The sequence below is a fragment of the Nesoenas mayeri genome, assembly GCF_963082525.1.
Source record: "Nesoenas mayeri genome assembly, chromosome: 3".
In the NCBI taxonomy this organism is placed as follows: Eukaryota; Metazoa; Chordata; class Aves; order Columbiformes; family Columbidae; genus Nesoenas; species Nesoenas mayeri.
Genome location: NC_137544.1, coordinates 8,091,820 through 8,111,388, shown reverse-complemented (window position 1 = coordinate 8,111,388; position 19,569 = coordinate 8,091,820). Strand labels below are relative to the sequence as shown.

General features: G+C 43.6%; 3 protein-coding genes across 3 annotated transcripts in view; 1 reads left to right on the top strand and 2 right to left on the bottom strand.

The window, feature by feature from the left end:
• Positions 1-10,215, top strand: part of FKBP1B (FKBP prolyl isomerase 1B) — a gene marked incomplete at both ends in the record, with an annotated part of 50,502 nt that extends 40,287 nt beyond the window's left edge. Inside the window, 2 exons of the mRNA XM_080342848.1 lie at positions 7,183-7,295; positions 10,087-10,215. Coding sequence (XP_080198974.1) covers positions 7,183-7,295; positions 10,087-10,215 — 242 coding nt within the window. The remainder of the gene's footprint in view (positions 1-7,182; positions 7,296-10,086) is intronic.
• The window catches only part of LOC308039176 (WD repeat and coiled-coil-containing protein), a 232,861-nt gene that overhangs the window by 95,150 nt on the left and 118,142 nt on the right, over positions 1-19,569 (bottom strand). The window lies entirely within an intron of this gene.
• SF3B6 (splicing factor 3b subunit 6) lies at positions 14,183-19,358 on the bottom strand. Its single transcript, XM_080341669.1, has 4 exons — positions 19,222-19,358; positions 18,555-18,673; positions 15,718-15,856; positions 14,183-15,219 (listed from the first exon to the last, which is right to left on the bottom strand). The coding sequence occupies exons 1-4, from the start codon at positions 19,249-19,251 to the stop codon at positions 15,130-15,132; spliced, it is 378 nt and encodes a 125-aa protein (XP_080197795.1). The 5' UTR covers positions 19,252-19,358; the 3' UTR covers positions 14,183-15,129.

Genomic DNA, 19,569 nt, shown 5'->3' with positions numbered 1-19,569 from the left:
AAAAACCGATCTATTTTAATGTGAAATGTGAATAACACCACTGCAATAAGTGGAATTCTGTTGGTCTAAACCAGTCTGGAATGTGATTTGTGGCTTTATTGATGTTTTTGTCCCACTGCTCCTATGTGATTACATAGAACTGCTTTGCTGAACTCTGTCCTCCTCCATACGCTGTGAGGGGGTCGATGTTGACACAAAAGCTTTTCTGCAGTTTCTGGGAACTTCCCAATAATATATGTTCCAGACTAAAGGTGTATATTAGTAATATTAATAGTTACAGGTTATAAATGGGGGGAAAAAATCATCATTTCCAGCTTGTGTGAAATTCTCTCAACAAATATTGAGAGTGCTAGAGTTAGGTTATGGTTGGACTTGATGATCCTGAGGGTCTCTTCCAACCAAAATGATTCTATGATTCTATATTTTGACATTAGAAATAATATATTTCAAGGAAAAAGATAAACACTTGAGTTAAAATATGCTTAACCCACAACACCACTGACTGCAGCAAATGCTGCCTCTGAGAATCCTGGGAGCCAACCCGAATGACAAGTTTATAACAGCACAGATTTATTACAAGGCGTAACTGGAAACCTCTTTGCATTAAAGGGCATCAAAATATAGTCCCTGTCCTGAAGAACCTCTGGCCTACATAAAATGGAACAGGTTAGTGTCCTGGAAACACCTTCTGAATTGCTGCCCCTCTTTCTGCTGCCAACATAAGTTCAGAAAGTAGCTGTCTTCCAGTGTTGCCTTTATGTTCTGTAGGTAACTAAAGTTTGAAGAATAAGGTAATGGAATACTTTGCAGAGGAATGCTGCTAGTTTTTGAAATTCACCTATTCAATATAGCCCCTTAATACTCATGAGATAAGTGAATCCCATTGTACAAGATTAAAAGGAGAACAACTGGGAAAATCAAGAGATTTGTCCTGGATTAGGATCTCTGTATTCTGATTCCCAGAGTGCATCAGCACCTCAGAGACAAATAATTCAGTAAACACTGGAGCCTTTGAAGCCTGGGATGCAATTTGTTTACTTCATTTAGGTATGGATGGATGAGTTAATACCTCCTCACTAAGGCCCTATAAAAAGCAGGCTGCCTAGCATTTAAAATTAATGTTGTTAACTTCTCAACTTTTGTCAGTTAGTTGACTGAGAACGGGAGGTTATTGCAGCCCTAACATCTAAATCTAGGTGGGATTAATCATTCTTGAACATAACCTCTCTTTCTCCATTAACTGTAGAAGTAACCTAGATGACAGGTTGAGACGCAGTTTCTACTGTTGGTGTGGCCAACATTAGCAGTGGAATTTTACACAAAAATGTTCTAAATTTGGGCACATACACTTGACGGGCAATCTATGGAGGGCCTTCGCTGTTGTCTCTCTCTCCATCCATTCATCCATCCATCCATCTTTTGTATAGAAAATGGTTTGGTCATGGTTTGGGGCTTGGCTTTGTTAGGATCATAGGTGTAAGTTGGTTGTCTAAATAAGCTGGGCTGGTCCTGTGGATTTGTGTTATGTGTTTGGTTGAATTCCCAGATGAATCATTTTCAGATGAAAGAACCCTCTGGTAAAAAGAAACTTAGCCTGTGGTCCTGCTGCAGCATTCATGTCTTTATGTTCCTGACTGCTCCTCAATAATACAGGTTCTCCAATAACAAATAAAGATTGAGCTTTTCCCTTGGCAGAAGCACTTACAGGATCTTCTTCCTACATGGATTTCTTTTGATTACATGCATAAGATCTTTATGGCAGCATGAAACTCTGCTCTTCTGTCAGACTATTGAAATAATAAAAGATTCAGCGGTTATTACACTAAAAGATTCAGCAGTTATTAGGCAAGTACAGTCATTAGCCCCCTCCCCTTAGGAAACAGGCTTAAATGGTGTGATCTTGGCTGAGGTTGACTGACCTCAGTTAGTTAATTCATCTTAAAAGAGATAATGCAGACACACCTAGGTTTTAGTGAGAAATAGTAGCTTGTGCTTTATTAATAGTAGCTAGACTGAAGTTTTGCTTTCACTGCGGTTTTAGCCCAAATGGCATTGTGTTCTTGGTGGTTTAGATGGATCCCTAGTCGTGTTCCTTAACAAAATGATTTGTCCACTCTTTGATCTTCAGCTTCAATGAGCTGAACTTCAATCATTCAGCAGAACCCATGATCTGAAACATCTCCTTTTCTACAGCCCCCTAATTTTTAAAACCTAGTCATTAATTAGGACACTTTGTAATTCAAAAAATGTTTTCAAATCCACACAGTATTCTGGTAACTGAGTTTGTAGAATTAATTATTTCAATACAATGGTTGTTACCTTTCAGAATCAGATGTGAGGCTATTATAACAAGTAAGGATATGGGCATCTAGATGTCCTTGCTTGGTCAAAACTCTTATTGATCATTCTGACTTTGCAAAACAATGTCATTGTTCAGTTCCAGGTTGTGGTTTCTTTCTCCTTGTTGTTAGTTAGATAAATAAAGGCGCTGGCTGGCTGAAGATGGGCATCCGTCCTTGTTGAAGAATACTAACCAAATCAATTTTGTTCACAAAAAGAAAATCAATTGATGCATTAGCAAGAGAGAAAATAAAACATGATGCTGTTTTAGCTCCCAGGAGTCTGAATAGTCCACTCTGACTTTCAGAAATAGAGAGATAAAAAAGGTCTAAAGTTCAAATCTAAATCCGGATCAGAACTTCTCCGGGGCATGTGGGGACTCTGACTCATTTCTAAACTACATGTGCATTTAAAGGGTAGTCATATAAAAACTGACCCTCCTGCCAGAGCTTTGGCAAATATAGACACATCTGGCTGTTTGAATCCCGGTTTATCCTCCAAAAGTAATAAGGTGGGCTGATGGCAGAGGAGGTTACATTTCTGAATTCATCACCTAGTGAATTTTCAGCCATTGCTGAAAACACGATGTTGCCGTAAATATAGGAGAAGCAGCCTGTTTTCATCTACAAGGCCAAACACATCTTCTATAGGTTTTGGTGGTGAAATGGGGGTCAGTTATTATATGAGATATATATTAGACTAGCAAACTCATGGGCAAATAGAAACATTATTTTAAATGGGAAATATTGTCCAGGAGCTGCTGTCAGGATCACTGAAGAGTTAATTCTGATTCTGCTGCCAGTTTGATGTGTGGTATTTAGTAAACCATCAGACCTTCAAGCTAAGTATTTTAATAGGATTTACTTACAAAATGAAGTGAAAGCAACTAAAGTGCTGTGGAACTTTGCATCTGAATCCGAACTTCCAGACTGAGGCTATTTTATAATAAATATCCTCTTCTACCTTCTTGGGCTGCTGTGAAGAATAATTAATGCTTGCATACTGCTTTGAACATGCAGACTGTAAATGACAGTACTAAGTTTTAATATTAAAACTATTAAATATTAGGATTCTGTAATAGCCTCCTTCCATTTCATAGAATCGTAGGTTTTTATGATGTGTTTAAAAATAAAATTGCTATGAGGAAGGACTGCCATTTAAATGCAAGATCAAATACTTCAAAAAGGATTATACGGTACGCCTGAGAGTTCCCCCCAAGCTGCGTCTCCCCGCCTGCCCTCCTCCAGACATGCACTGGTTTTCTCCCTTACAAATAAGCCCGTGTGTCTCTGTAACTAGAAAAAACTGCAAAAAACTTAAGCAATATGACAAGCGCTAATAGTGAAGGTTATAAAATGTACTTTATGGGCATGATTGAGGTTCTCCTTCCCCTCTACTCTGCCCTGGTGAGACCACACCTGGAATATTGTGTCCAGTTCTGGGCCCCTCAGTTCCAGCAGGACAGGGAACTGCTGGAGAGAGTCCAGCGCAGGGCAACAAAGATGATGAAGGGAGTGGAGCATCTCCCTTATGAGGAAAGGCTGAGGGAGCTGGGGCTCTTGAGCTTGGAGAAGAGGAGACTGAGGGGTGACCTTATTAATGTTCACAGATATACAAAGGGTGAGTGTCAGGAGGATGGAGCCAGGCTCTTCTTGGTGACAACCAATGATAGAACAAGGGGCAATGGGTTCAAACTGGAACACAAGAGGTTCCACTTAAATTTGAGAAGAAACTTCTTCTCAGTGAGGGTGACAGACACTGAACAGGCTGCCCAGGGGGGTTGTGGAGTCTCCTACTCTGGAGGCATTAAAACCTGCCTGGACACCTTCCTGTGTAACCTCATCTGGGTGTTCCTGCTCCGGCAGGGGGATTGGACTGGATGAGCTTTTGAGGTCCCTTCCATTCCCTGACACTCTGTGATTCTGTGCGATTCTGTGATTTTCCTCCTAAGGCCTTATACACCCACACCTCTGAAGTACCATCTTTGACAAGTGTTGGACTTGGTCAACAGCTGATTTGCCTTAATATGGCATTTGTTTTTAATAGTGATGTGAACTATCTAGACACAGAACCCCACTGGAATGATCAGGTACTGTGTACTCATTACTGCAAGTCCAGAATTCCATAACCACGGATCGAACCACTAATGAACTTGGAGACATCTCTGTCTGAGCTGGTTGTTCGGATCCCTTATACTCATTGCAAAGAAACGGGCACTGCGAGGATGCAATTCTTTATGTCCTAATGTAGATCCCTCATTTTGGTTAGACGAGTTGCCCCCTAAAAGTGCATTTTTCTCTGACTTGATTAGAGAGGGTAGCAGAGCAATTAGCTCACAAGTAGCTGGCTGCATCTTAGAGGCATAAAGGTTGGTAAGATGAAGCATAAAGATTGGTAAGATTAATCCTACCCTTTTGTTTTTTTTCATTCTAGCACATCATATTTACCTTTCATTCATAACGCAGACTTTTAAGCAAGCTTGTTGTTGTTTGGAGAATAACTAATGGTTTTAACTGAAAAATAAAACTTGTGAATCGAGCTGGGCTCAATATAACTGCTTTAATGAAAAGAAAGTAATTAGATAATATTTTTTGTATCAGATCATAAGGGTAGTATTTCTCAGTATTTTCTGTCAAAACTGTGCTTGGTAATGTTGTTTCCAACCATAAACATCCTCAGATATTTGCTTATTAATGAACTTTATTCAGCACCTTGCACAGGAGTCATGGTAAATGCCCAGAACACTGGTGCTACAGCATTCCAAAGAAAGGACTTGTTCTAATATATAAATATCAGCCCAGCCTTGCAATATCCAGAGTATAACATTTTGAAAGAGCAGTTACTAGGTACTTTTAAGTTGAAAGCTACCATAATTACCCACTGTTGGAAAAGAGAATGAGGATACCTAATCATATAGCAATCTGTGTATATTCATCCATTTGCTGTAGAATCTGGGCATGTGTTCACAATATATGGGTGGAAACCATATTGTGCCCATCCAAAGGAATGAGTACGGTGTTCCTGTGACTGTCTTCGGTGGCTGAATGAAAATATAAAGACTGAGGGTAGTATTCATGTAAATGTCCCTGCTGTTTTTGTATATTTGAATGCAGAGTCTTCACAATTCTCTCTGGATGAAGAGCAGATGTACATTTGTAATGTACTTTTGTATCACAGTATCACAGTATGTTTGGGATTGGAAGGGACCTCAAAAACTCATCCAGTCCAATCCCCCTGCTGGAGCAGGAACGCCCAGGTGAGGTCGCACAGGAACATGTCCAGGTGGGTTTTGAATGTCTCCAGAGAAGGAGACTCCACAACCCCCCTGGGCAGCCTGTTCCAGTGTCTGTCACTCTCACTGAGAAGAACTTTCTTCTCAAATTTAAGTGGAACCTCTTGTGTTCCAGCTTGATCCCATTACCCCTTGTCCTATCACTGGTTGTCACCGAGAAGAGCCTGGCTCCATCCTCATGGCACTCATCCTTTATATATTTATAAACATTAATAAGGTCACCCCTCAGTCTCCTCCAAACTAAAGAGCCCCAGCTCCCTCAGCCTTTCCTCATACAGGAGATGCTCCACTGCCTTCATCATCTTTGTTGCCCTGCGCTGGACCCTCTCCAGCAGTTCCCTGTCCTGCTGGAACTGAGGGGCCCAGAACTGGACACAATATTCCAGGTGTGGTCTCACCAGGGCAGAGTAGAGGGGAAGGAGAACCTCTCTGACCTACTGACCACCCCCCTTCTAATACACCCCAGGATGCCATTGGCCTTCCTGGCCACAAGGGCATAGTGCTGGCTCATGGTCATCCTGCTGTCCACCAGGACCCCCAGGTCCCTTTCCCCTACACTGTTCTCTAATATGTAATTTCCCAACCTATACTGGAACCTGGAGTTGTTCCTGCCCAGATGCAGGACTCTACACTTTCCCTTGTACTCATGGTGTGGAATGTCCACAAATTTGTAATGCATATTATTCTAGTATTCCTGAGTAAATAAAGTAGGGAAGGTAAACAGTCCAGGGTACCAAATATTCGTTTTAGGTATTCTGATATAAATTTGCAGGAACAGGTCAAAGGTACCCTCAGCACTTGGGTACATTGAACTGGCAGCATATTTGGCTCAAGAGCTCCCAAACCTGAATCTACATCCCCCCCTCTCACATTAAAAGAAATGCTAAGTATTTAACAAGAAGTAAACCTAGTCAAAGTTACGTTAAATTTGGTTTGTTTATCTGTAGACTTGTTTGGGGGACTTTTTTGTGTTTGGGAGCAGGTCTGGATCAGGCACCTGTGTTGGGCTTCTCTTGTCTGCAGGCTGCCCAGAGAAGCTGTGGATGCCCCATCCCTGGGGGTGTTCAAGGGCAGGTTGGACAGGTCTTTGAGCAACCTGATCTAGTGGAAGGTGTCCCTGCCCATGGCAGGGGGGTGGAATTATTAAAAGATGATCTTTAAGGTCCCTTCCAACCCAAATAATTCTGTAATTCCAGCTTGTTCCTTGCCTGCTTTTATTTCCTTGGCTGGGAAGCTCCACTCTACGAGCAACAGCTCTTCTCTATGTCTCTGCAATGTTTGGTACGATATGAGTTATAACCCATTGCATTCAGAAGAAGAAGAATAATATATTTCCATTCTAGACCCTAAATTACTAGAACGCAAAGGTAACGATACGGTGCCACTGTGTTTGACTCTCCTGCCTTATCCATTTTGGATGCAGCTTCAAAGTGAAAATGGAAATGAGCAGCTACTGTGACCAAGACATTAATTTTTCACTCCTTCTCTCCCCTCTGGGCACTTAAATTTAGATGTAACTCAGACTGAAACTGTGTGTCTTGTTTTGGCAGGAATGCTACAGAATGGGAAGAAGTTTGATTCCTCCAGAGACAGAAACAAGCCTTTCAGGTTCAAGATTGGCAGGCAAGAAGTCATTAAAGGGTTTGAAGAAGGTGTTACACAGGTACGAAGAAATGATTCTGGCTGAACTTCAAGCCAGCTGAAGGGTGTGTGAGCACAACGGTGTCAGTGCAATGGGGACAACACCAAGGGGACATCCCAGTGTAGGATATGGAGTGGTTTTTGGGAAGTATGGTCCATTTGGGAACAGCATTTCTTGTAGTTCTCTTCTGTCCATCCAAGGATACCCCAATAAGCCACATTCCTTTCCCAAGGGCAGCTCCACAGAGAGACAAGAGTGGCCTCTCAGATGTTCCAGGTGGCCGTGTTTAATCGTTTTATGAAGTGGTCTCTATTCAGCTGCTCTGTAAAAGTCCGAGCTGCCATTTTTTATGACATCCATGACCGAGCTGCAGATTTTGACCCTTATTGAATGAGATACCAAACTGCACTGTTAAATTTTTATGACTTCAGGCTCCCAGCTACAAAAGTTAACATTCACTGACTACCCCTACACTAAGGAAGAAGAAGCTCTCCTCCCTTAATTACAGTTTCAGTGCCAACACAGTAAAACCCTAGAAGAGCTACACAGTGCAATTCATTGCCAACTCTTGCTTTTTGTCAGCCACTACATGAGGAGTGTGGTCAGGCTGCAAATTGTGAATGCGATCAGGGTGCAAATTTCTCATGACTCCCCGCTTCAGGGTCCTAGAGCTCAGTGTAGAAGGAAACTGCTCAAATATTGTTATAAAAACATCTATAATAGGAGCAACTTCTTGTGCTTAAATAGAGCAAAGAATGCAGAATGATAAACAATCCACTGAGGTGTGATGCAACCAAGCTTTTCCAGACAGAAGAGAAGATGGTTTCCAGACCTATGGAGAAAGCAATTTAAGCATTAAGGGAATGCTTCTCTCCAGCCAGAGAAGTCTGTTTGAGGATCTCTAGACTGTCTGAAAAATAACCACCTTCCTCTCAAGGATTTGAGCTGGACTCTTCATTATTTGCTTTGTAATAAGGCCTAAGAGGAGCTCAGGACCTTGGTGTGCTGCAGGAACCAGAAGCCAGGGCAGATAAAGCAGCGGTAACAAGCACTCAGTGAATCGCTTTATCTCTTCCTTGACCACTCTCACTCCCTGACTCCTGCCCCTTAATTAATGAGTCGCTGAAAGCCATTCCAGTAATGGGGGTGGCAACATGCTGTCCTCATGCTCCTTCTTGTGGATCAAGGTCTGAATTGGGGCTTGTGGCTGCCTCCTCCCACCCCAGGGTTTTGAGACGTTTGGGGACTGCGGTTGACACAAAGCACTTGGAAAAAGGCGGTTCAGCGTATCTGGTGTGCAGATTTTTCAAACCTTTGTTTAATGACCCTCAGATGTCAGCAGTGTCTGCATTTCTCTGCTCAACTTCTGGCAGTTCAAGGTCGCCCCAGGCCTGAAACCCAGGTGTGATTCACCCGCTCTCTGGCTTGCAGGGGCCTGGCGGAGCAGCAGACGGTCTGCAGGGACCAGGGGAGCTCGTCTGCTCTTATACCCTCAGCCCCACAATACGAATACTCTCAGAATGTGGAAAAGTTCATAGTCACGTTTTTGTCCTACCTAAAGCAATCAAAGCTCTAGCTTTGGCATATTTTATAGGACCCGAAAAAAATTCAGCAGGAGATATTGCATAATCTGTAGTCCAAGTGATGTACGCAATCTTGGGAGAAAGACCTGAGTTATTCCAAATAATAAAATCACTGCTTCAAATCAGGGATTGTTTCTTGACCAATGAATACTCAATCATGGTGCATGAATGGCAGTTGGAGAGTGCTCCACCCCAAAATACTCCACTAGAAGAGCGGGGATTTGAATCTCGGTACCCCAAATCTCAACGAGCACCGTACTGTTACCTCTGGAGTAAGAGAAATCAGCATTTCTGTCCATCCCAGGGGCAAGGGCTCTCTGCTGGAATAAGCAGCACCTGAGGTGAGATGTCTGCCCTCAGACTTGGGCTGAGTTTAGGGCAATAAGGAAGGAAGGATCTCACACCTCCTGCAGCTGGCTCTGGCGTAGTCAGGATGGGCCAAACTGCGCATTAAAAAGTCTTTGTTTGACTCCCAGACTGGTTCTGGCAATTGAATAACTGCTGTGAGGAGTCGGGAGACCTACATCTGAGCTGCTTGTGGCAGCTTCGGCTTTCTTCAAGAGCTGAAAGATTACCCTGATGGTCCTAACTTTCCTCGATTCTGTAAATCACACAGTATCACAGTATGTTTGGGATTGGAAGTGACCTCAAAAGCTCATCCAGTCCAATCCCCTTGCTGGAGCAGGAACACCCAGGTGAGGTTACACAGGAACATGTCCAGGTGGGTTTGAATGTCTCCAGAGTAGGAGACTCCACAACCCCCCTGGGCAGCCTGTTCCAGTGTCTGTCACCCTCACTGAGAAGAAGTTTCTTCTCAAATTTAAGTGGAACCTCTTGTGTTTCAGCTTGATCCCATTACCCCTTGTCCTATCATTGTTTGCCACCGAGAAGAGCTGGCCGCTTGGGAGGAGTATAAGGCTGCTGTTAGAGGATGTAGGATGGCAGCTAGGATAGCTAAGGCCTCCTTAGAGTTAAACCTGGCGAGAGGGGTCAAGGACAGCAAAAAGAGCTTTTTCAAATACATAGCAGATAAAACGTAACACCAGAGGCACTGTAGGCCCACTGATGAATGGGATGGGTGCTGTGGTGCCAGAAGATACAGAGAAGGCAGAATTACTGAATGCCGCCTTTGTCTCTGTCTGCTTTGCCGGAGGATTCTTAGTTTTCCTCCTAATAATGGTTTGTTTGTTTGTTTGTGTTTTCTCTCTTTTCCTTTCTCCAAACCCCAGATGAGCTTAGGACAGAGAGCGAAGTTGACCTGCACACCTGAGATGGCCTATGGAGCCACGGGCCACCCTGGCGTCATCCCTCCCAACGCTACTCTCCTCTTTGACGTGGAGCTTCTCAGGTTAGAGTGAATCTTCCCCAGGGAGTTGGCTGGAAACATATGTTAATAACCATCCATTCGTTCTCGCTTCTTCACTGGGATCCCAACCTTCCCCGCTCGAGCTGTCCTATCAGTCGCGCCTGCCGTTCGGTTTCTTACGCCTTCCTTCTCTTTTTTAACTTGGTGGTGTCTGTATTTAGAAGCTTTTGCTTTGGGGAAAAATGTGTACTGTTGTAACATTTTCAAGTTGTACATTTTATTTAATTTGCATGTAAGAAGAATTCACAGTGATGATTGAAAATATATATAAATATAAATATATATATATTCCTTATTGAAAAACCACTGCCTTACTGTACACTTAAACCAAGAAAAAATATAAAACACAAAAGGTGCTCAAAACCAATCCAATGTACGCTTTGTACATGAAGGGGCATTAGCCAAACAGAGTTACCTGCGCTGCCACTTTTCTCAACTTGTACGTTTTGCTTGCTGCTGTTTTAAAAAAATACTGTCTCATTTAAGAATTAAAAGTATATATATAAACCAATAAAATCTTGATACTTTACAGTTTCTGTTTCCTGGTTTTCTACTTTCCTCTAGCCACTGGAATTCTTTTTGGTGTAGGAGAAGTTCTTCAAACAATCATCAGCCCATTTGCTTGTGACTTATTTCTCTTCTTATAGGAAATGCACATAATTCCATGTGCTGCTTCTGTTACAGCTGCAGAGTGGAAGATCTCGGAGGGACCAGAGGTAGCAGGGATGTGCAGGTGAGGGCTGCTGGGCCAGAGAGGGTCCCCATGGCCCCTCTGGCCAAAATTTGGCTGCTGAAGGGATGGAAAATGATGCTTCTCAAAGACATGCAGTGCTGGGCCAATGCATTTACAACGTAAAACCAGTGTGAAAATTTCTACTGGAGCTGAGAGAGGCCAGAGAAGAGCAGAATTCTGTGCATCTGCCTCACAAAACAAATCTGAACCATGGGGCGGTGTGGCCACTAAACACACCCTTTGTTTTTTCAGGCTGCGTTTTCTGATGCTGTTCACACAGCCACAAACTTTCTGTGCTGGGCTCTTGGCATTTGAGCCTAAGCAACATTTATTTCATTTGATAGCCATATGTATTCACAAAGTGCTGGAGATAGGAAGATGCACAGACAGGCGTTCATCTGGTTTTAGGAGCAGGACCCAAGTAGAGAAGCTGCCTCTGTGCTGCTATTTTGCTTCACCTAATTTGATTTCTCCCATTTTGGCTTGCTTTTCCCCTTTGCTGTAGGACCAAAAAAAAAGGCATCGTTGGATCACGATTTAATTTGTATTTAACTTGACTATGAACTATTTGGATGGTTTTTCAACTAATTAATTATTTGACGGATTTCAGGCAGTTGGTGAATTATTTCCTTGTGTGAGGCTGTGTAAGGAACCAGATCACAAAGCTGCTGTAGGTGATACCTCCTGGAGATGAGACACAAAAGGAGCACAGAACAGCAAGACTGGCAATGTGGCCAGTGACTGCAGCTCGTGCTCTTCCTCTAGACGTTCATTTCACCCACAAAACTGCATTTGAGTTTGTTAATTAATAGGCCTATAAAACCCATCTCTTACAGATAGTTATTCACTGCGGGTTGGTGGAGGGAATTTCTTCTTGTCTCCCACTCTGTAAAGAAACAAAGTGCCTTTCATCCTTTATTTTTTTGGTGGAAATGTAGGATCACTGCACCAGTGAGGTTGCACATCCACATTTCACTAATAGTTCTTTTATTTAGGATAGGCTAATTTTCTGTTAATAAGTAGGAAATCAGGCCTGCTAGGGTATGAAGCCCAGTAGCTCTCTCCAATTCTTTTCCAAGGTCCCAGTCTCTGTTGCCACTGCCCTGGCCTCTGTCGCTTGGGCTGCAGATCGCAGGTTGTGTCGCAGGTGTGAGCTCTTGTACATGTCTTGGTTAAATGTAACGTGGCCCTGTCACCCCTGTCAAACACAGGTCAATGCAGCACATCTGTCTAAAGCTGCTCCTACCGATGGCCCCATTTAAGTTAGTCGCTCATTAAAAAAAAGAGAAAAAATAATAACAAACAACAAAGGGTCTGGTATGGGACTTTTTCCGAATGCGTCCAGAGTGAGCAGCAGTGCCAAGGATTGGCTCAGCGTACCTGGAACGGCCTCAGGTTGCACCAGGGGTGGTTCAGATCGGATATGAGGGAAAATTTATTCATGGAAAAGGTTGTGAAGCATTGGAACAGGCTGCCCAGGGAAATGCGGGAGTCACCATCCCTGGAGGGGTTTTAAAGGTGCACAGATGAGGTTCTTAGGGACATGGTTTAGTGCCAGAGTTAGGTTGTGGTTGGACTCAATCTTGAGGGTCTCTTCAAACCAAAATAATTCTGTGGTTCTATGGTCATCTCCTGCTGCATCTACAGCAATAGGTGGGGCATCGCTCTGCCCTTCGCTCGGTCTCTTACCGTGCAAAACACGTTCCTGCCGGGCTTTAAGAACTAATCACATTCCGTCTTATCGTCTCTATCTGCAGAGCTGCCGTGCACTTCCCTTTTGCCCTCAGCAGTACAGCCCAGCCATTACCGAGTCTGTAAAATCCTTATTAGGGCTGGCTGATGAAGCTCTCTCCCTCATCACCCTTTCTCTGCAGAGACCTTTGTTGGAAACACAGATTATTACATTTTTCATGCCAATTTCATTAAAAAAAATCTGAAAGGAAAACTAATTGTGCTTTGTGATACTTAGGGAAATTAAGTCTTCAAGGAAATGTAATCTTCAGCTCTTTATTTGACTGCAAATGCGTTAATTTATTTAATTGTATCATCGATCAACACAGTACATATAATTATTACCACTATATAATGGATTGGAAAAAATTTACTGTCATTGCCTGTGTAATCAGATATGCTCTTGTTACTAATTTCTAAACAGCATCGATGGAAAAAAATGACCTTCCAGGCTTAATTTCATGCCCTACTTCCTGAAAAATTAAATGGGAAGTGAGCACACACAAAAACCAGCGCAGATGCAGAGTACGAGGCTGGTAACATCTGCCTTATTTGCTGCCCCCTCTGCCATTCATATAACTGAACTCATTTCCCTGTCCTTTGATATTACATTTCAAACAAAATCTTGAGCAGACCTCATCAAAACAATCCTGCGGGCATTCGATTTCCATTCCCTCTGTCTTGCAGGTACAAATTATTGCTTCATTTTACATGTGCAGGGACATTGAAAGCCCTGAACAGGCACTAGAAGAGAAAGTATGAAATGGAATATTTAATGAAAGGCAGCAGCTGAGCTCTCTGAGAAATCAAAAGCTGCTGATCTGGAGGATCCATTGAAGGAATTTTTATTAATCTTATTACCCTAAAGAATTGCTTTTTATATATGTTTTTCAAACAGCATCAAAACAGGCGCTGCAGTGCGAGCACCGTGCTCTCTGCTATTGACAGAAGCGATGCGGTATTTGTGTGTGATTTTAAACAAGGCCGGCAGCATCTTCCACCATTATCAGCACTTTGATAGTTTAATTAACAGTATTTATTATTATTTATTAGAAGTATAAATCCAGCATGCTAACAAGCACCTCCAGTTCCTTTTACAGTGAGGGGCCTTCTATACAATGTCCAGCAAGTGGTGTAAATGGTCCCACTTACCCTAGTGTTTGGCACATGTATGTATATACATGGCATATATGTAAATATATGTGTGTATATATATATATAGGGGGTTTGTAACCTTTAAAAAGCGAAGGATGTTCACACAGCAGCAAGCCCTCCAACAGGATTTCATTCATTTATACATTAAGACAAGCTGGTTTTCACCTGGGAAACCTGGGTTTGTGTTAATCTGACAGGCGAGACCCAAACTGGTGTTGGAGGAGCGACTGCTCACCCAGGAACGACAGCAGCAGATCACACAAGCTTTGCATGGCTTCCTTTCCAACAGGACAGGTTACGTGCACAAGTAGCAGAGCACAAAGCAAGCCTTGATTTAAAGAAATAAAAGAGGCAGAACTATATATAAACATTTATTTTTTTACTAAATGGACATAAGAACAGCGTAATTCTTTAAGTGACAGATTTCAATGAAAATCTAAAGATAAGAAAATGGAAATATATGACAGCTCAAACACACAGAGGAGAAAATAATCCACTACAGGCACCTAAAATTACCACCATCTCATTTCGCACCATTAGAGCAAGATTATTTTTACTGCAGCTTAGCAGTTTTGTCTCCATCACTGGGAACAAGATGTTTTGACTGAAGTAACCCAAGCAGTTGGATTCTTTTAACAGGCCATTGACTTTCTATGGTTTGTAAAACAAACTTCTTTATAAACATGGATTTGGGCTTGTTTTGTTTCTAGTGAGAAGTAGCCTAACAATCACATAATGGAATTAGGCTCCTTGGAACACTGCTGGAGGAAGAAAGGCGCAATAATTTGTGTACAATATGTACAGGTGTGATGAAGTATCAAACCATACTTCTTTTTTTTAAGAAAGCACAAAAATCCCTGTAGCAATATTCCATTTTCAGAAAGTATCAAGTGAGATCCGGCTCCATGTAGGTGGTTCTCGCAGAGCTCTTGGCATTAACCGGCTGCAACACCTGCAATCTGCCCCAGAGACCGGGCAGAACTTCAGGGGTGCGAGACACTCAACGGGCTGCGTCCTGTTGTGACTGGTCCTGATGGAAATGGGACTGTGGTTGTGCAGCGTCGACCAGGTCACTCTTAGAACACGGAGAAGCCATATCCATTTACGGGGATTTAATCTTAAAGCAGATCTTCTGATGTTTTACATGTATTTAATTCTAACGTGAAGATCTAAAGAATCAAATTACAGCTCATCGAATAAAAAAATGTTACACTTCATTGGGTATTGCTACGTTTAGTTCAAGAACTCAAGGGCAGGGCTTGCAAACAGTTTTCCAAAAAGATCAGCTTATTTCGGTGGGTCTGTATTAATTCCATATTTTTCCTTGAGAAGCTTAAGCTGTTCCTCTTTCTTCTTTGTGTCCATCTTTTGGAATGCCTGTAATTAAGAAAATATGTGAGAAGATCAAAAAATAACCTCATCTTATGACACGTTATTTGCCCGTAACTGCAACCAACATCACTATGAACTACATCAACACCGCACGCGAACAGCGTTGCTTCCTTATGGCCCTCGGAAAACATCACAGTTCCGTGGACACCGTCAGCAACAGGCAGAACATCAGGAACCAGAGACTTTCCACCTGTAAACAACATCTCGCATCTTGTTGCAACTGCGCCCTTTTAAGGCTCCTGCTGCCTCTTCTCCCAAGTATGCTCACTAGAAGCAGAGTTTTTCCACACTCCTGCTCCAAACGTACATTTTCTTGGCACATAAATCACCAAGCAAAGATGAAATCCTAAGAATTTGTCCAATCCACTCCCTCTACCACTTGGGATTTATTTCTTAAAGATATCCAAGCAACTGGCTTTTCAAACGTTTTTTTTGGTGTTAGCTATGTTCACAGGTAACTTAAAAACCCCCAGGTGTACGTACCCTGTTTGCATTATAGTACAACACGACAAGGTATCTGTTGCACACGTTGAATCCCGACAGGTGATCACAAGCGTTTTTGGCATCAAAAATGTCTTCATAGACCACGTAGGCTGTTCCTCTAGTTTCGGGAGTGTTTCCACTGCAGAGCAAGATCAGTTTTAACATTAAACAAAATAAACAGAATAGTTCTATTAGTCTTTAGCAGTGACTGAGATTAGATAAACTGAAGCAACTTCGCAAAAAAATAGTTTGTTATTTTTTTCAGATATTAAAATACCTCCCTGCTTTCACAACACTCTCTGCTTACAGTTCAGGGTCGGATACGACAGAAAAGGTGAAAGAGGCATGTGCTGCATTATGCTCCTCAGTAAGGGAAATTCACCTCTCCACAACAACTATCAGGAGCTGTGGCTGCCAGGGGTTGTCATACTGCTGGAAAGCCTTTTAAGTTTTTATTACAGCAATTAGCTTGTTTTATTTAATAATATGGGGCCAGGCAGTCAGTTAATGGCCGTCTGGATCAGATGTCTCCCTAGGATGGAATATGGCTCTTGGCACATCACAAAGTCAATTGAAGAGGGTCCGAACAGCCCCGCGGGTGCACAACCACTGCAGAGGCACAACCAGCACCCACCGCACCATCAACCCAATTGCCTTTGCCCGAGGGACAGGAGACACGTCTGGGCACATCAAGCTAACGAGCCCAGAGAGACTGCAGAGCTCGCAAACCCAGAAGGTCTCAGCTAAAAGATCGTCACAGCCAACTTAATAATCAGAAGAAGTGTCTGTGAGGTGCTTGCTTCTGAGAAGGGAACTCCTGAGAACAAATGATATCACATATATCCACACCGGGACGTGAACAAAAATGAAGAGGACAACGGGATGAAACCTGCAGTACGCACAAAAGTCTTTCCAAGGATTTTTGTTCCACGTTATGCCTGGTCTCACAAGGATGCCACGATTTCTGTGGAAAACAAGGGGAAACCCTAGCCCTGAACAACCGGCCCTGGGTCTGAACAACAGTAGGTCCCCTGCCCACATTTGTTTCCTGAAGGTGATTCTACACGTTAACACTTGGTTCTATACACTGAACAATCATTTTTAATCACTATGGCTCTGGAATGAGCATGTCTATTTGGGGTAGTTAGCTTTGGTCTGTTTAACTGTTTCTGTATTTATATCCTACATAGTCATAACAGTATCTTGTGGGTTAATTACCTGCCCTGGTCTCAGAGCATGGGGAAACAGAGAGTGATGTAAATGACAAGGGCACATTCTGCCCCAATTCGATCAGCAACCTAGTTGAGAACTCAGAGATACTGCAGGTTATTTTGTGAACATCGAGATAAGAGCAGCACAAAAAAACCCCATATCAAATATAAACTACACTTCCTTTCAATTTGTACATCTATGGAAATGTGACTTAAAATGTTTTTAAGTATTAAAAACCGAGTTCTATTTCCTCTCCCTCCCCTTCCTAAATATTTTTCAAAAGAGAAAAAAAAGTCCTTTTATATGAGTGTCAATACTCCAACCACCCTTAATACGGTTCTCAAAAGCTCTACCTGAATTCCATCTTCAGCCAACTCTTTCTGCAGAACATAATACAAACCAGACAGAATTATGGTTTAATTCACAGCATTTCGACAACTCAGGATAACAAGGAACACCAGAGCTTTGGTCTTCAGTATTTGAAATAACTAAAGAGAAGAGCATCAGATTTGCTGCAGACATTGAATTACAGAATAGTTCGGGTTGGAAGGGACCTTCAAAGCTCATCCAGTGCCACACCTGCCATGAGCAGGGACATCTTCACCCAGATCAGGTTGCTCAGAGCCCCGTCCAGTCTGGCCTGGGATGTCTCCAGGGATGGGGCATCCACCACCTCTCTGGGAAACGTGGGACAGTGTTTCACCGCCCACATTGTAAAAGATTTCTTCCTCGTGTTTGGCCTGAATCTCCTCTTCCTTTAGTTTAAAACCATCACTCCTTGTCCTATCACAACAGGCCCTGATAAAATAGCTGTCCCCATCTTTCTTATAGGTCCCTTTTAAGCACTGAAAGGCCACACTAAGGTCTCCCTGGAGCCTTCTCTTCTCCAGGCTGAACACCCCAACTCTCAGCCTGTCCTCCCAGCAGAGCTGTTCCAGCCTCGGATCATTTCTGTGGCTCCTCTGGCCCCTCTCTAACAGGTCCATGTGTGTCCTGTGCTGAGGGCTCCAGAGCTGGACACAGAACTGCAGGTGGGGTCTCACCAGAGCAGAGCAGAGGGGCACAATCACCTCCCTTACACATAACCTCAGTGCATTTTAAAACAAAATTACAGTCAGATCACTTTATTAACAGACTACGAGGCTTGGGGACAAGCTATATCTGACATACAGGCAGTTTATGGTATTTGTTCCTGGCTGACAGGTCCAGTAGCAACAGTAATATCTCTATTTTTCTTTTAGTTAAGTATCTAATAATCATTAAATACAAAATCTGGTTGTATTCAACTTTTGCCTTTTTTTTACCTTTAGTTAAGGTAAAAGGCTACCTGTATTTAAGAATTACTTAAGAAAGTAAGTCTCTCATATTCTTACCAAGTGACCAAAGTTCATTCAAATTCAAGATTTTTCAATTCATCTACTGGCAACATTATTTTCTAAGAAGTTCACAAATAAGAGAAATATTATCACCTCCATCTCTGGCCCACAGGGATACTGCTAAAGTACATTTAAATCTTTCAGCTGTGAAATCCAGTTGCTATTTGATGCACTAGGAATGCTGACATAAGCCAGATAAAACTAAAGCATATCAAATCCTTCACTTTTCAAAGAAATATAAACACTTACACTCTGATTTGCCGAATAGGTCCGTATTTCCCAAAAATATCATACATTTCCTCCGCTGTGATTTTATAGGGCAGGTTCCTAATATACAGGATCCGATTGACTTCTGGAGGGAGCCGAATCTGATGGAGAAACAAGCAGCGTGTTACACCTGCAGCGCTCACTTTAAACCTTACAAGTATCAGCCTGCTAGATCCTGGGGCCAATGGCACTGAGAGAGTCCGTGTGCTCCACTGGTCCTTTTTTTAACCCTCTACACACACAAATTTCATAGAGTGTCCTGAGTTGGAAGGACCCACAAGGATCATTGCGTCCAACTCCTGTCCCTGCACAGGACAACCCCACAGTTCACACCGTGTGTCTGAGGACGTTGTCCAGTCTCTTCTTGAACACTGTCAGGCTTGGGGCCGTGACACCTCCCTGGGGAGCCTGTTCCAGTGTCCAGCACCCTCTGGGTGAAGAACCTTTTCCTCATGTCCAACCTGAACCTCCCCTGGCACATCTTCCTGACATTCCCTCGGGCTCAGCGAGCCCTGCCCGGAGGGGGAGGCGGAAGCAGCCCGGAGGCGGCGGGAAGGCCTGTTCCCTGCCCCGGGCCGCTGGACCCCTCCTCGCCTCACACCCCGCCAGGCTGTCCGGGAGGGCTGAAGAGAGAAAGGAAAGCACTCACATTGGCTCGCTTGGCCGCTTGCATCGCCATGGCGCCGGCAGGAGAGAGGGGACCGCGGCCTGCGAGAGAAACCGGCACGGAACGGGCCTCCGCCGCGAGAAATCACCTCAGCGAGAGCCCCGGATGCTATCCCAGACTGCACCGCGCCGGAAGCCCCGCCCCTCAGTGTCTGTGCCCCTGCGCTGACGAGCCGCGGGGAGGGGGGGGGGGGCACGTGACCTGAGCGGCTACCCCGCCCATCGCCCCGCCCCCTCCCCCTATGGCCCCGCCCCGGGCCCGCGCGGCCGCCTCAGCCCAGAGCGCGGGATCGCGGGTTCCCCGGGCCCGGGGGCGCCCCCTCCCGGCGGC